The sequence below is a fragment of the Poromitra crassiceps genome (assembly GCF_964638095.1).
Source record: "Poromitra crassiceps genome assembly, chromosome: 27".
Taxonomy (NCBI): Eukaryota; Metazoa; Chordata; class Actinopteri; order Beryciformes; family Melamphaidae; genus Poromitra; species Poromitra crassiceps.
In genome coordinates this window covers 8221007-8237156 of record NC_139650.1, presented here as the reverse complement: position 1 = coordinate 8237156, position 16150 = coordinate 8221007, and the positions used below count along the sequence as shown (strand labels likewise).

The window sequence follows — 16150 nt, the reverse complement described above, 5'->3', positions numbered from 1 at the left end:
TGTATGAAATGTGCTATACAAATAAACTTGACTTGACTTGCGATCCCACTGCAACAATATCCAAAATGATAAGTATATTTTGGATTTGATCGCAGAGTGATTGTTTTTATAGAGAGAAAATCTCTTCCACAAATCAAAGTTGTAAGAAAGAAAGGGGGCGGAGGATTTGGCAGCTCTCTGCAGCAATGCTTCATCTGATGCAGATCATTGTTGTCGTGTGAACGCTTAAGTAGCAATGCATTGTTATATTTTACAGTATAGGGACGGACAATATATTGGATTTCAATATATCGCAATACAAAAATGTGGCAATCGCTCGGTTGTGTCAGGAACATGAATATTGATATCAGCTCCATGTTATTCTACTGTAGTAATCACTAAGGAGACTCTTGACCATCCGTTTCACCAGCTCTCCTTATTACTGTCACTTTGTGATGACATCTTTACATTGTTTACAATCTAGCAGCCAATGGCATCGCTAGAAAGATGTGTCTCAGAAATAAACACAATTCCACAGTCATACGTTGTCACTGAACTTGGTCGTATAGAGGCAAAGTGACCGCCTACTTCCTGCTTCAGCACTGTACCACAGATTTTAATCCGCCATTTATTTTCCCATAGACATTTCATAAAATGCTTATGAAAATAGTTTTACTCTGTCAAACCAAACGATTCAGCAATATTTAGCATCAGGAGAGACCATAGAACATTTCACTCGGACCAAAACTAAAAAAAAAACATAGAAAAAATATTTTCTTTAAATCCACAATTTTTTTACGTTTTGGTCTTGAGTTAAATTGTATACGATCTCTCCTGTTTTTAAATATAGCTGAACCGTTTGGTTTGACCAAGTAAAACTATTTTTAGAAGCATTTTACGAAATGTCTATGGGAAAATAAATGGCGGATGAAAATCTCTGGTACAGTGCTGAAGCAGGAAGTGACGTTCCACTTTGGCTCTTTATAGCATCCTTGTTGAATCTGTCTGGTCTCTTATCTTTGTAGTTATCTTGTAGCTGTGAATTGTAAGTGCTTTGATGCATCCACAGAACCATACAGTACCAGATCCTGATGTGTGTTAAACCTGTTGTTGTATTTACAGATGCCACCACACTTTATACTTGATTGAATCCCAACTTTATTAGCATCAACTGTATAGAATGCAAACTTGGCAACAGTCATGGAGCAGGGATGTAGCACCAACATGGCTGCCACACCAACAACTCCAATGTCCCACCTCCATGGAAAGCTCTGAGCAGAACTGAGTACATGTAACTGTATATATATATATATAACTGTATATATATCTGTGCAGCTGGAGAGAACATGAACAAAGATTTGATAAAAAAAAAAAAAAGTGGTATGTGGAAGCTTCTCAATAGTTGGTCTCCTGCTGATCGGGTTCGACCCACTCTCAAATGAGTGAAAGTTGCATTAGAAAAATGGGCAAATGCGTCAGTGTAACTTGCTCCTTGAGGATCTTGTTAAACCCAAGTCTAACTTGCTCCTTGAGGATCTTGTTAAACCCAAGTCTCATTTTTTGCGGTTTAATTCTGAGTCGACCCAGATCCATCAATGCATCATCGCGTGCTGACAGTGAGCTAAAGTTGGGCTTTATTTTGCTTATGTGTGTTTTTTTTTTACATGGAGGCCAATATGGACCCATAAGCAAAAACCAATAGTCGTCTACCGTAATTCTTCCAACGTTAAACCCAGAGGCCTGCTACACTGCAGATGAGTCGAGAGCAAAAACAGGTCCGCATTAGCTCACTGTGTCTGAATTTACTGACTGAATATTCACAAGAGGTCAAAGAGCTGGAAAAACCACACACACACACACACACACACACCATGTAGGATTTCTCAACATCACTGTCAAACTGAAGGGGTGCCGCGTCTATATGCCGATAGCCTGCAATAGAGCTGAACACTCACGTGACTTTTCACACACAAAAAATAACAAACAGGAGAAAAATTTAAAAAATCGATTTTCCCCCTCCCGTTGTTATTTTTTGTTTTTGCGCCAAACCGAATGTTTTATGGTCACTCACGATTCAGTAGGTCACGGGTGGGCTTGGTTCCAGCCGTAAAACTCGTTATATACGGATTTTTCGAAATCTCTATGGAGAAAAATGAATGGGGAACACACTTCCGGGGCAAAAAATGTCACGTGACTGTTGAGTTGAGCTCCATGCCGATAGCAATGCCGATGCCCAACCCTAAATTAGCACACCAATCTGGACAGATGCTCGTCTATTACACACAGAGGAGACAGCTGCATCGTTGTTTCCCATCGGCATCGCGGGTTGTCGGCATAGTAGTGAGCGGACCCCACTGAAGGCAGAGAAGGCGCTGGTAGAAAAATACTCGTGCAACATCAAATGTAGAAACAAGAGGCCTTTCAGGGGATGTAATGCGCCCTCTGGTGGCCATATTGGAGGCCCACAGCTCATGGCAGCAGAGGCTGTGAACAGCTGATTGTATTTCTCAATAGTACGGATCATCAGTGATCCATCTGATTGATTTAGGGTTTAGCTAATGTCAGCTTGTTAGCTAGCTAAACAGAACGCATCTGATTAGCAGACGAGCTGACGTAGCAGCTAGCGTTAGTAGTGGTTGTGTTAAATTGGCTGCTGGCTAGTTAGCTAGCTAACAATGCCACAAACATGTTAAGTGGTTATATTATCTTCTGTTACGGGGCGGTTTGTGTCGACGTGTCATTATACTGAATTTGGCAGCAATGTTTCAATGAGAAAGTCCTACATGTACTTCTATAAAGTCTTTTGTTGAGATTTCCCAGAGATGCGTTGACGAGAAAATGTATTGAACGGTTCTCAGTATATCGTCATCATCTTAAAAGGCGCGGAGAGATGACATCACAGGAAGCAGAAAAATGGCTGAGTCAACTTTCTATTTTCACCCTCCTGTACTTTTTCCTACATTATACTGTATATATATCTGTTGATTCTTCCAATTCCTCCCAGAAAGCGAGGCTACGTCCCGTTCCTCCACACACCCTGCCCTACCAGTATGCAACGCACTGTGGCTACGTTCCCATCGGCTAGTAGTTCCCAGCGAGGTGGACTGCACAGGGTATACAGCCATATTTCTCAAAAGTTGATTGATTGACAGCTGTCATGTCGTGATACGATTGGTTGAAATGGGGTAGAAATTTGATAGTTCTTTGTGACGTCGGCATACTGTAGATTACAGTTATGAGTGAAATCCTGAAAAAAATGAACTTTTGACGTGAAAAACTATGGAAATTTGATGTCTGTCATTTGTTTTGCATACATGGTTAAACAGGGTGCACTGAATACCCAGGGATGTGATCTAAAATAAAATAAAAATAATTTTCGGGCTCAGCTCAGTCTTGAACCTGGCTGAATATCCTGTGCAGTTCACTTTGCTGGGAACTACTAGCCAATGGGAAGGTACCCTACACACTCCTGCCCCAAGTGTGTATGCACACACTCTTCCCTCAAACAGAGGACTCTTTGATATACACGAGCACTGCTGTGAGGGCCTTTCTGTAGCCCATCTTCTACACAAGTACATCTGGGGCAAAGCGCAGAGAAACATCATTGGAATAGATTATTTATTAGAACACAGCCAACAGGCCAGTTGAACTGTTCAGATTCATTTCCTTTTGAGTGTGTGCAGAGTTCTCAGATGCATACTTGAGGGTGGGGGTACGGTCAGATGCATACTTGAGGGTGGGGGTACGGGTAGAAAGGGATGAAAACCGAAAACCCGCGGCGGCGGGCGGGGCAGCCAGCTGAGCGGCCCAGAGTCCCTGTGTCTCGTCCAGATGTGTGGCAGCAGTAAGGCAGCAGAGAGACAGACAGGAGGGGCACTAGCTCGCTAGCAGGCTAGCTCAGTTAGCCGCCCAGGCCTCCAGGTCTGCCATGTCGTCCTCGTCTTCCTCCACCTTCTTGGCTAAAAGAGGGACAGACAGAAACAGCTGGGGGTCAGTTATGATCAGAGGGACAGACAGAGACAGCTGGGGGTCAGTTATGATCAGAGGGACAGACAGAGACAGCTGGGGGTCAGTTATGTTCAGAGGGACAGACAGATGGGGGTCAGTTATGTTCAGAGGGACAGACAGAGACAGCTGGGGGTCAGTTATGTTCAGAGGGACAGACAGAGACAGCAGGGGGTCAGTTATGATCAGAGGGACAGACAGAGACAGCTGGGGGTGTGTTATGTTCAGAGGGACAGACAGAGACAGCTGGGGGTCAGTTATGATCAGAGGGACAGACAGAGACAGCTGGGGGTGTGTTATGTTCAGAGGGACAGACAGAGACAGCTGGGGGTCAGTTATGTTCAGAGAGACAGACAGAGACAGCTGGGGTCAGTTATGTTCAGAGAGACAGACAGAGACAGCTGGGGGTCAGTTATGTTCAGAGAGACAGACAGAGACAGCTGGGGGTCAGTTATGTTCAGAGAGACAGACAGAGACAGCTGGGGGTCAGTTATGTTCAGAGAGACAGACAGAGACAGCTGGGGGTCAGTTATGCTCAGAGGGACAGACAGAGACAGCTGGGGGTCAGTTATGTTCAGAGAGACAGACAGAGACAGCTGGGGGTCAGTTATGTTCAGAGGGACAGACAGAGACAGCTGGGGGTCAGTTATGTTCAGAGGGACAGACAGAGACAGATGGGGGTCAGTTATGTTCAGAGGGACAGACAGAGACAGATGGGGGTCAGTTATGTTCAGAGGGACAGACAGAGACAGCAGGGGGTCAGTTATGTTCAGAGGGTTGTACCTGGTCTGGATGGTAGCGATGTTGAGGGTACACTGGGCAGAGGGACGTCCTCCTCTGGTCCAACTTCCAGAAGGTTCTTGTCCAATTCTTCCTGTTCCATCTCCTCCAGCTCAGCCATGAGCTCATCCTGCACGCACACGCACACAGAGACACAATTTTTTTTTTTTAATAAATAAAAGTCACGATCTATCTGATAGTGAGTTAACACAATGGTGATTGAGGCTATGGCACATTGATGGAAGCCTTTGCAGTATATAGTGACATTATGTGACATTAGTAATGTCACATAATGCAACACTGTTTGGATGTCACCTGCAATTACCACTCATCCCCATAGGTGTCACTCAAGAGAACAAAACTGAAATTTTAGAGATTATCACTTTAAACTCCGAACTAAAAATAAAAAAAGATCGCAAGTGACCCTAATCATCTTCGGTAATTTTAAATTGTGTGTGGTATAAATAGAGAGAGGGGGGGGGGGGGTGTTTGGAGCTTATACCTCAACGGTTTAGAGGTGTATAATATTTTGAATGAAATAGTTGCATAGTGTACCTTTAATAGTAATTGATTGGATTTATATAGCGCCTTTCTACATACTCAAAGCGCTTCCCATATCAGGGGAGGGAACTCAACTCAACCACCACCGAGACTGCGCTCAACAGTCATGAAGTTTCAAGCCTAAAGTACCAAAGGCACAAGGCAGCACTCACAAACCTTCAGCACCAAGGAATCTCTATTTCACCCATTTATTTGGCCATGTCAGGAAAACACATGCCAACGTTTCAGCATCAGGCGCATTTTTTATTATTATTTGTATATATATGTATTTTTATTGACAATGAATATACAAACATCAGGTATTCAACGACCTTACTACGCTCACCAGTCACACTGCTTGTGTGTTCGTTCTGTGATGTCATCATAACTATTTGTTGTATATTGTCAGAGCGTGTGATAGATTGTCAGGATACATCGATCACAGTAAAGGGAAAATGAGGATAGGGAGTCTCTCACCTCGTCAAAGTCTTCTCCGAAGCCCACCGGTCTCGAGATGGCGTCCGAGATCTCCTGAGCCAGCTCCTGTTGTTCTGTGATGTCCTGCATCAGATCATCCACCTTGTCTATGTCCCTGTGGAGGAGAGGACATGCAGGCGCGTGCAGGCACACGCAGGGCCCGGAATTAACTTTTTGACTCACCGGCCAAGTGGCGGGAAGATGGACAAAAATCCACCGGCCAAGCATATTTTTTACCGGCCAAAATAATAAATTGCCTTTTCGGTCATGTATACGTAAATATACTATCACTAACACTAACACTTAATTAATGTGAAGATAAACACTAATGCTAATAACACCAACAGCACAACAACCAAAACTGTGGTACATTTACAATAATAGGCTATTAATACTAACATTAAATTACAAAACTACAGCTATACAATACTAACAGAGAGAGAGAGAGAGAGAGAGAGAGAGAGAGAGAGAGAGAGAGAGAGAGAGGGTACTGTTGCACCTGGGAGGCAGCAAGGGGTAAAGAGAGAGAGAGAGAGAGAAGGGGAAGGGATAGAGGATGTTGAGCGACAGCGTGCATGAATGTGAAGCAAAGTCAACACAGCTGAAAACAGCATAAAGTCACCAGAAGAGGAAAGACTCTGTTGGTGAAGTAAACAATGGACAAAGCAGGACAACAGATACATGTAGGCTACACTAGTACTAGTTAACTGCTTGAGCACTCGCGAGGACGCAACTGCAGCGAATGTAACGAACATGTAGGAGAGCGGAGGAGGAGAGTTTGAGAGACGCTGTGTGGTGGATTCATGTGTAGCGGTGTGTGTTGTGTTTGCCGTGTGTGTGTGTGGTGGATTCATGTGTAGCGGTGTGTGTTGTGTTTGCCGTGTGTGTGTGTGTGTGTGTGTGTGTGTGAGAGAGAGAGATTTGATCCCATTTTCTCCCCAATTGTACTTTGCCAATTATTCCCCCCTGCTGCCCCGGTCGCTGCTCCACCCTCTGTCGATCTGGGGAGAGCCGTAGACTAGCACCATGCTTCCTCCGACACATGAGCACTGAGCAGTAGCCAGCCGCTTCTTTTCACCTGACAGCTGGAGCCTCACCGGTAGGACGTAGCACCTGGGAGGATCACGCTAATCCAACCAGTTCCCTTCCCTCTGAACAGGCGCCCCGACCGACCAGAGGAGGCGCTAGTGCAGCGACCAGGACAAATACCCTCAATCCGGCTTCCCTCCCGGCCAATTGTGCCTGTATGGACGCCCGACCAAGCCGGCGGGAACACGAGGATGTGAACGTGCAACCCCCATGTTGGTAGGCAGGGATTTTCCCGCTACGCTACCCCGACGCCCCTGTCCAACTGGACGTTTGAGGCAAATTCGAAGAAATTCCATCAAGGCATTCCTGAGATATCGCGTTAACGAACTTGGGAATGGCTTTCGTGAGGTCACAGTGACCTTGAACTTTGACCACCAAAATCTAATCAGTTCATCCTTGAGTCCAAGTTGACGTTTGAGGCAAATTTCAATGAAATTCCGTCAAGGCGTTCCTCAGATATCGCGTGGACGTACATACGGACGGACGGACAACCCGAATCCATAATGCGTCCGGCCTGGCTATCGCCAGCCGAGACATAAAAATGTAGCTACTCCATCAACAAACTTCACGTGTAGCTTTAGCTAATCGCTCCCTGCTAACATGAGGTGCTGTTGCCAAGCCTCACGGGTGTGTTGCTGAGACAGAGACAGGTCTGGAACAAATGTAATTTCCTCCTGATCTGTTTGTCTGAAAAATGTCATTTTAGTGTCAGAATGTTCAGAAGATATGTGGCTTGCAGAGAATGAGCCCAATAGTCACTTTGATGACTATGGGGGTGAAATAATCTGTCATAATCTGAGATCACGTTGACTTTTCCCATTGACTCAGGACCTGCCACAAGTCTCCTAAGTCGGTGTGGCCGTGGTGAGACCCATACAGGAAGTGACTGGAAGACGGTGTGTCTCGCTCTGATATCCCACTGTCTCTGGCTATGCCATCATTTCCGCTTAAAGACCACAGAAGAAGAAACATGCTGGTTGAACAGAAGAAGAAGCAGAGCAAAGCAGAGGCCAGTGCAGAAGAAACCCAGGGCGACTTGGCTCTCTTACATGTGCTGGTGAGCCGCCTCCATGGCCTTGGCGGCGTAGCCCATGTTCTTCAGCACCTCTGTGTTTGTGTTAGCGTTCTCTAGCGCCTCCCGCTGGAACTCGATGGTGGACAGAGTCCCGTCGATCTGAGTCAGCTGCTTCTCCAGACGCTTCTTCCTCTTCAACGCCTGCAGAGCCGCTGGATGCAGAGAGAGAGAGAGTGTGTGTGACAGAGCGAGGGGGGGGGGGGGAGAGGGGGATGAGAGAGAGGGGGAGAGAATGGGAGAGAGAGAGGGGGGGGAGAGAGAGGGAGGGAGAGAGAGGGGGAGGAGAGAGGGGCAGGAGAGAGGGAGAGAGGATTTTGATATGTCATAAAGAGGGAGGTGAAAACGAAGGGGACAAGTCAAGACCAGGACAGACGCTAATAGTTTCAAGCACTGGCCACCAAGCCCCTACATTTGGCGGCCAAGGTACATTTTTGTGGCCCAAATGGAAACTTATGTAAAAACAACACAGAAGAGGCATTTTAACGCAACTTAAAATGTGACAATTATTTGTATCTACATTAACAGAAACACATATTCTCATGTTTTTGTATCTGATGATTGGTTATTTTTGATAGTTTTTACTACATTTATGGGTCTCGTGACTCGGGAACATACCAGACTGACGCGGAAATTAGGGCTGAGTGCTCAATTATGGCAAAAAATAATAACCATGATTATTTAACGCGATTTCTCATTGAATTTGGCAACATCATGCATTTGTTGAACTTGAAAAAACTTTTTTTAACACTGGATTTCTGAAATATAATTGAACTGAAAAACAAAGAAATTAATGAAAATAAAAGTACAAAAAATATAAATAAATAAATAGGCTAACTAAAATAATGTATAAAAACGTAATTGTTTTAATAATTGTCTGAGTCACGGCCAGCCTGTACATAACATACAACATACCGGTATATATATATATATATATATATATATATATATATATTAACATATACAGAGCAGCACATTGTTGGGTCTCGATCTAAAATACGCCCACACTTTAGATGATCGTGAGACGTGGACAAGGTTTTTGTAACTTGTACTGTCGTTTGGGAATAACAATCCATTCTATTACGGGCACAGCCATTTTCACTACCTAGCCAGAGACTGTAGCAAGACAACAATATGACTTACGGTCAGATTTCCAAGATAAAACCACTCTACACAAGTCTAAAGCAGACAGAAGCCATTAAAAAGTGTTATTTTGAAATATGATATTGGAACGGAGCTATCTACTGTATATATTATTTTAATTTTGACGCATTGATGCACGTTCATGCAAATCGACGCAATTACGTGGTCGATGACGTTGACTATGTCGACACGTCGGGACTCGGGACAGCCCCAATTTAGAATGAGCTTCAATTGACAAAGGGTGTGCTGAACACGCTGTGGCTGACAAAGAGCCTGAATCTGTGAGCAGTAAATGACAGTGTCCGTTCATGGAAACGCACCCGATTCAAATTTCAAGATTGTCAACTTTTCAAAAGTTTTCTTTGAATTTCCACAAAACCTGAGTGGAACGTTTACACAGCTAGAATGTCTGTTATGGGGGGTTTGTGGTTTGCCTGTACTGTCCTAGGCCTGTTATCCTAGGGCTGGAGGTTAATGACAGCTCTCTGTGTGTTCAGCAGAGAATAGGATTAACTATGTAGAAAATCAGGTTATGGGACTGGAAGCTGACAGAGCATGTGATGCAGAACGGGACTTACAAAGCAGCTGCAGTTTGCCTCACAGGCCTACTGGCCTCTAGGTCTGACTGTTATACTGCTTCCCCTATTCGGGATGGGCATTTTAATATATATATATATATATATATATATATATATATATATATATATATATATATATATATATTCTGCCATACGGCATTTTGTAAAAAGAAAAAGTGTGTGTGTGTGTGTGTGTGTGTGTTACAAAATGCCCTATGGCAGAAAATGCTAAAGACAGCGTGCTTCCGATGGTGCATCATGAGGGAATGTCATACGCTGAATACTGTTGCCGTCAACAATACATGTAGGCAGCATATCCGTCTCGATGAGGTTGCAGATAGCCTGTCGGCGCAGCTGGCGTGCAGCTCCTCAAAAATGTGATTCCTAATGATCAATTATCGATTTTTTGATTATTGGTGCCCATCCCTAATCCCTATTCCCCTATAGGGGCTTGTCAGTAGAGGTAGACCAATTCAATGTCCGGCCGGTTATTAGCAATTTGCAGCCATTTTGAGATAGTCTGGCGAATTAAAAAATATCTGCATGTCTGCTCTTAGACTAGTCTAAAAACAAAGAGATACTGCTACTGTGTGCACTACAGTAAACATTATTTATGTATTTCTTATTTATACAAGTATTTAAAAAAAATATTTCTCTCAGAAACCAGGAGATGCTGTTATCTGCTGATACATGTTTATATGTTGTTCAACAATGTTGTTGTTGTTGTTTTTTGCCATACAATAATGGTACAATGCCACAGCTCTTTCACCAGGTTGTCATTGAATGCAAATCACCTGCTATTTGATTAAAATCACATGTGATGTCTGTGATCAAATATTATGAATTTCCCTAGAAATGTAGCATTGCACTGATTCCACCTCAATAAGTGCTCTCTATCCTCTCTTTAAAACACGTCAGGCTGCTTAAGTGAGGATTGGCCTGCCCTAGTCCCTAAATCAAACACACCCACACTTTAAGCTTGTTTTATGTTCGCCGTGCCGCGCCAGGCGCGGGGGAGGAGCGAGGGGCGCGAGCGTCAAATGACGTCAATGTGTTGGCTGCAGCCGCACAGCGCATACCTGAAGATTTTTCTAGCAGCGCGACCTCCGCACGGCTTCTCTCCAAACATGGACGCTTTCGAGCCACTGAGCCCTGAACACTGAGCTGTGTTTTCGCCACATTTCTTGACCCATGTTGTAGGCTAAACTTTAATTTGCAACTGTTCGTTTTTAGTAATTTCAACAAGTAAATGTGTTGTGTTGAGAGAGATTAAAAGCAGGCTATCAGGGCTGAGAACTGAAACGGCTATTCAGTAAAAACAAGTTGGGTGATTCATTCATGTGCTGATACACGGTCGTTTGAGAGTGAAAGCGCACTCAGTACTGCACATAGTAGCGTTTCATTGTGACTTTTCACGGGCTGTTCTCACCATTACCATTGTACAATGCAACATGCTGATCACTTGGCTGCCATTCTGAGTGTAAAAGCATGGGCCCCAGCGCGGAGTCCACACGTGACTCGCGGAGCTCCGCCTCGCAGAGCCTCACTCGACTATAATGAGACCTTTACTCAGTGTCAGTCCAGTTGTACCTCCGTGTAACAATATGACATTCCAGACTCAGATTGTGATCATTTCCAGTGAGTGATGTACCGTAGTTTGGATATAAACCTACTTTTTGAATTTTGGTTTAACAATTTTTTGACGATAGACGTAAGTTAAGTTTGACTAATGTTAATGTTATTTTGCAATGGGAAGTCGCTATTAGTGCGGTAAAAGACCGTTTTAAAGTCGTTTCCCGGACAATAAGCGTTAGTAACGTGCTGTCTTTTAAGCCCATGGTACACCAATCAAACATTCTACAACAAACACAGATGTTTGATTGGTGTGCCATGGCTACAGGGCAATTTAAAATGTGAGTCAGACAGTGAACAAGTTGTTATGCTTGGTAGCAGGGTTGTCAAAAGTATTGATAGTATCGATAAAAATCACATCAAAACATTTGAAATTGATACAATACTCATTTGCAACAGGTATCGATAATATCGATAAGTATCAATACTAGTATTACTGTATTGTACTGTATTACAGTGATTTCTAATGAAAAATCAAACATACTACTGATTTCTCCCTCCCTTGGTGGGTATCTGTTGCTTCAACAAGCTCAAAGTGTTCTGATAGGCTGATGACTAGAGCAGGTGTAATCTGCTGTGTTCTGATAGGCTGATGACTAGAGCAGGTGTAATCTGCTGTGTTCTGATAGGCTGATGACTAGAGCAGGTGTAATCTGCTGTGTTCTGATAGGCTGATGACTAGAGCAGGGCTAATCTGCTGTGTAAGAGCAAAGTTTTTAATAAGTTTTCTCGGGCCTAGATTATGGAGAAATGTGCACCACCTGTCCGTCCATCTGTCTTTGTTTACTTTTTATGCCTCTTGATGTGTTGTTGTCATCCCCCCGCGTATCGAAAATGGTATCAAGTATTGCTATGTTCCTGGGTATCGGTATCGACGTAGAAATGCTAGTATCGACATCCCTACTTGGTCGTCAGCAGCTGTCAACTTCCCTGTTCTGTTCCCTAGCCTGCGAGCTAACCAGCCGACTGTCACTTTGCTCGTCAGATCACCTGCTTTTACGTCACTCTGTCCCGCTCCTTCACTGTCTGACGTCATGGCCTCACCTCGTTTGTTCTTGGTGCCGTTCTTCTTGGCCGTCAGGAGCTCCTGCTCGATCTTCTTCTCCAGGAAGTCTTGTTTCTTGGCCAGCATCTCCTCCGTGTCTCTGAGCCGCTGGATGGCCTCCTGCGCGGTGGGCGCCTTCCCCTTCGCCCCGCTGCCGAACAACTTGGCGAGTATCGACATAATTGTTGTTAAATGTCACTGCTAACGACTGGACTGACTGATATAGAGAGAGAGACAGACAGACAGACAGACAGACAGACAGCAGCTAACCGCTAAATAGCTCTGTCTGTGTCCTCCTCGAGCTGCCGAGCTGCTGCTCCTCCTGTTGTTTGTTGTTTTGATTCTTCTTCCGCTTTTCCACAACTGGCCTCGTGATGTCATCACGTCATCGCCGGTGCGTGAGTCATGCCCTGAGGTGGTCAGGTATTTTTGGAATCTTGTGCTACGTCAAAATATCCACTAGATGGCGATAATAACATACGGTAATTAATAACCATCGAGATTGTGTAGCAGACTGTTCAGTGTGTGTTGTGTGCTGTTGCGTGTGTGGGCGAAGCTGTGTGTATGTTCCCTCGGGAGTTGCCATAGTAGGGCTGGGTATGTGAGGAGAAGAGGAGGAAGCTTCCGGGTTGTCGTCCTGCGGACGTGTGTCTAATAAATGGGAAGCCTGTAACGTTACCCTTGCCTCTATCGTTTATTGTTTTATTATCAAAGTGTGAATAGCGGGCCCAATTACTCGGCTACAATATCATAAAGACACGTACAGATCCATATATCTCATGTCGATGGTAATAACTAGCGAGACTACATAATAACTAAACCACTGACAACAACTAGTGTTATCCCTGACATGCCACTAGATGTCACTGTTGTATGTCAAATGTAGTCCTGAGAACTTGTGCTGTATCATATCAGCCCAGTTGCTCTTCCATTCAAGAAAACTGGCCGGTTTTGCAGATATAAGCAGTAATGCCCACTCTGTATGTATGCTCAATATGTATATTTTACTGTGTGATCAGCTGTCACAGATGCAGACTAATACATCATTTATATAAGAGGGATAAGATACATCTGTCAAATGCAAACGGTCTTGACATCTTGAAGCAGCCCTACTGCTGGTAATAAGGTTTGGATATTTTAGAAAACCAGTGCTACTGCCTCTTTCACTTGTAGATATATTACATTTACCACAATATAAATATGAAAAGTTTAGAATTCTATCACAGCATGACATCAGCAGGCCTCGGCTCACACTGTGAAGGGAGATGTTTATTCACAGCAGAATAGCACAGATCTTTCTTGACTACAAAGACATTATAAGCCTGATGCATAATAGCTTCATGACTAATGGATGCTAACAGAACATGCTGCTGTAGCAAGAGAGCAATTTGCACCATCTAGGGGTGAGTCACATGCTTTTGTTATTAGATTAGGAGGTTCTCTAGCCTATAGGATAATAAAATAGAATGGGAAGACTTGTACAACTCAGTTCATTGTACTGACTCATTTGTGCCATGGGAATCTAGACAACCAGTCAGTGGCTGATGAGAAATCTCATTAGTCACTGACATCAAAATGAAATAATCAATTGCAACAGCCAAGGTAGATAATACAACTTTTATTCATGTACACCATGGTATAATCTGGATCTGTACAAAAATACATATTTTTACTTCACCCAAACAATGATCAAAATCAGTGGCGTTTTTACCCTTTTTAGCGGTGCTTGAGTAGCCTACCCCTAAATTTCATCTGAGCACCCGTTAAAAATTCTAGACATCCAGATGAATCCTAGGTACCAGCCTTGTTCTGCTAGCTCGCTGGGAAGAGGGTGTAACAAAGTCGGCAAAGTTTTTGACAAAGGTAAATGGACATGACATCCCTTGACCGCTCACATCAAGATATGTGATTGAAATTGGTCTCGTTAGAACCACAAGAGTCCTATAGCTTTACTGCCATGTCTGACATATGTCAGCTAGGGTATATGAGCTCCAGGGTCCTAAAACAAAGACCTGTAGAACTCCCCATAACACTGAGGGATAAGTTCAGCTTTGCAGTCTTACTAGAGCTCATTTTGACCAGTTCACACTCACTCCTAACATTATAAAATAACATTTTGAATCTATATGCCTAAGTCAATCAATCAATCAATCAATCAATCAATCAATCAATCAATCAATCAATCAATCAATCAATCAATCAATCAATCAATCAATCAATCAGTTTAATACATGTCCCAGAAGGGCACTTTGGTTCACATCAGACAGTAGTGGATAATTACAACATCATTAATAGTTTGAGATTAGTAATAACGGCACACTTCAGAATTGAGATACATTATTACTAGTTTGAAAGTAATAAAGGCACACTTCAATATTATACAGTACATAAACATTTGTTGCAATATGTACAGATTCCAAAGGACCATCTACTACCCTCAGCCGGGTCGCCACGTGCGCAGCGCCACCGTTGCACTAGCTCCTCAAACAACGCAAGTGGCTCGCTGTCATCAGCGCCAGATGGATGTATATCGGAGGAAGAGGGGGTGGGGGTGTGGATGATGCAAGAGCTGTAACAAGGCAGGGGGTTTGGGGGGGGAAGAGCTCAGTTGCAGACGAAATGCTGGGGGCGGGGGGTGGGGTTTAGGGGAGGGGGAAGGGAGAGCGACTAAGAAAGCGACTGCCCTGTTCAAGTGCTGGATGCAGGATAATAGTAGATAATAGTAGTATTTCATGGGAATATTAACATATTTACATTCATCTAATATTGACCTAAACTATTAATTGGGATATGAATAGGATAGGCTACTAAAAACGATGTGATCATGCTGGCAGCATTACTTATGTCAGCATACATGTTAGTAAGGTAAGGTTAGTAAGTGCTAACTAACTAGCCTAAGTGCTAACTAACTAGCCACATTGCTTGTTCAGTGTCAAAAGTGCTGTTACACCCTTTTGGCAGCAAACAAACCCTTACCTTTACTGTTATGGCTTTCAGTTTTTTGCTTAATTAAAACTTTTGATTCATATGATTTCAGTTGTGTCTTTTTAAATGAAAAGATCTCACTGAGACCTTTTAATTGATATAACTCATATTTGCCCCAAATCTCACTTACTTTGACTCGAATCCCTCGATATATATATATATACACTGACGGAGCACTTTAAACACCTGTACAGTACACCTGCTTATTTATGCAATGATCCATCCAGCCAATCATGTGGCAGCAGTGCAATGCAGGATCATGCAGATAGAGGTCAGCAGCGTCACATCAAACATCAAAATGTGCACTCAGTGAAGTATTTCTGAAATGGCTGATCTTTTTCACACACTACAGCAGTGATACTCAACTTGTAGCCCGGGGGCCAGATGCGGCCCGCGATAGGGTGCAGAGTGGCCCCCCAACCATTTTCTAATTCACAATGAAATCTCATGTTCAATAAAGTTTGACTGAGCTCCAGCTAAATTGTCAAATATCGCGACCTTCTCGCCGCCCACGCACTTATATGTACTTAACTAACTTAACCTAACTAACTATCCTGTGTGCACAAAATTGTCAGACTAAACTCCGGCTGACACCCCAAAAACCTACAATCAAATACAGAAAAAATATTGATGTTTGTTTATTAACTGGCCCCTGGCCTCCTGTCATTTTGCAAAAGTGGCCCCCGGGCAAAGCAAGTTGAGTATCCCTGCATCTTCTTCTTCTTCTGTGGTTTTTTATGGCAGTTGGCATCCTTAGGTTGCATTACCACCTCTCTAGAATTGACACTGGTGTGAAAACCAAAAACACCCAGTGAGGGGTGGCTC

At 43.7% G+C, this 16150-nt stretch overlaps 1 protein-coding gene across 1 annotated transcript; it reads right to left on the bottom strand.

Annotated features, from left to right (window-relative positions):
* Nucleotides 1–1145: 1145 nt before the first annotated feature.
* On the bottom strand, nt 1146–12681 carry LOC310799247 (charged multivesicular body protein 4b-like). Its single transcript, XM_083661818.1, has 5 exons — nt 12340–12681; nt 7920–8097; nt 5782–5896; nt 4768–4894; nt 1146–3938 (listed from the first exon to the last, which is right to left on the bottom strand). The coding sequence occupies exons 1-5, from the start codon at nt 12518–12520 to the stop codon at nt 3877–3879; spliced, it is 663 nt and encodes a 220-aa protein (XP_083517944.1). The 5' UTR covers nt 12521–12681; the 3' UTR covers nt 1146–3876.
* Nucleotides 12682–16150: the final 3469 nt, after the last annotated feature.

What these genes read in the sequence shown, in the direction of transcription:
- LOC310799247 (XM_083661818.1), bottom strand. Translation starts at nt 12,520, where the DNA reads ATGTCGATACTCGCCAAGTTGTTCGGCAGCGGGGCGAAGGGGAAGGCG. An exon ending in GAGGCGGCTCACCAGCACAT is followed by an intron (nt 5,897 to 7,919) that starts GTAAGAGAGCCA and finishes TCTCCTCCACAG; the next exon opens with GGACATAGACAAGGTGGATG. An exon ending in TCGGAGAAGACTTTGACGAG is followed by an intron (nt 4,895 to 5,781) that starts GTGAGAGACTCC and finishes GTGTGCGTGCAG; the next exon opens with GATGAGCTCATGGCTGAGCT.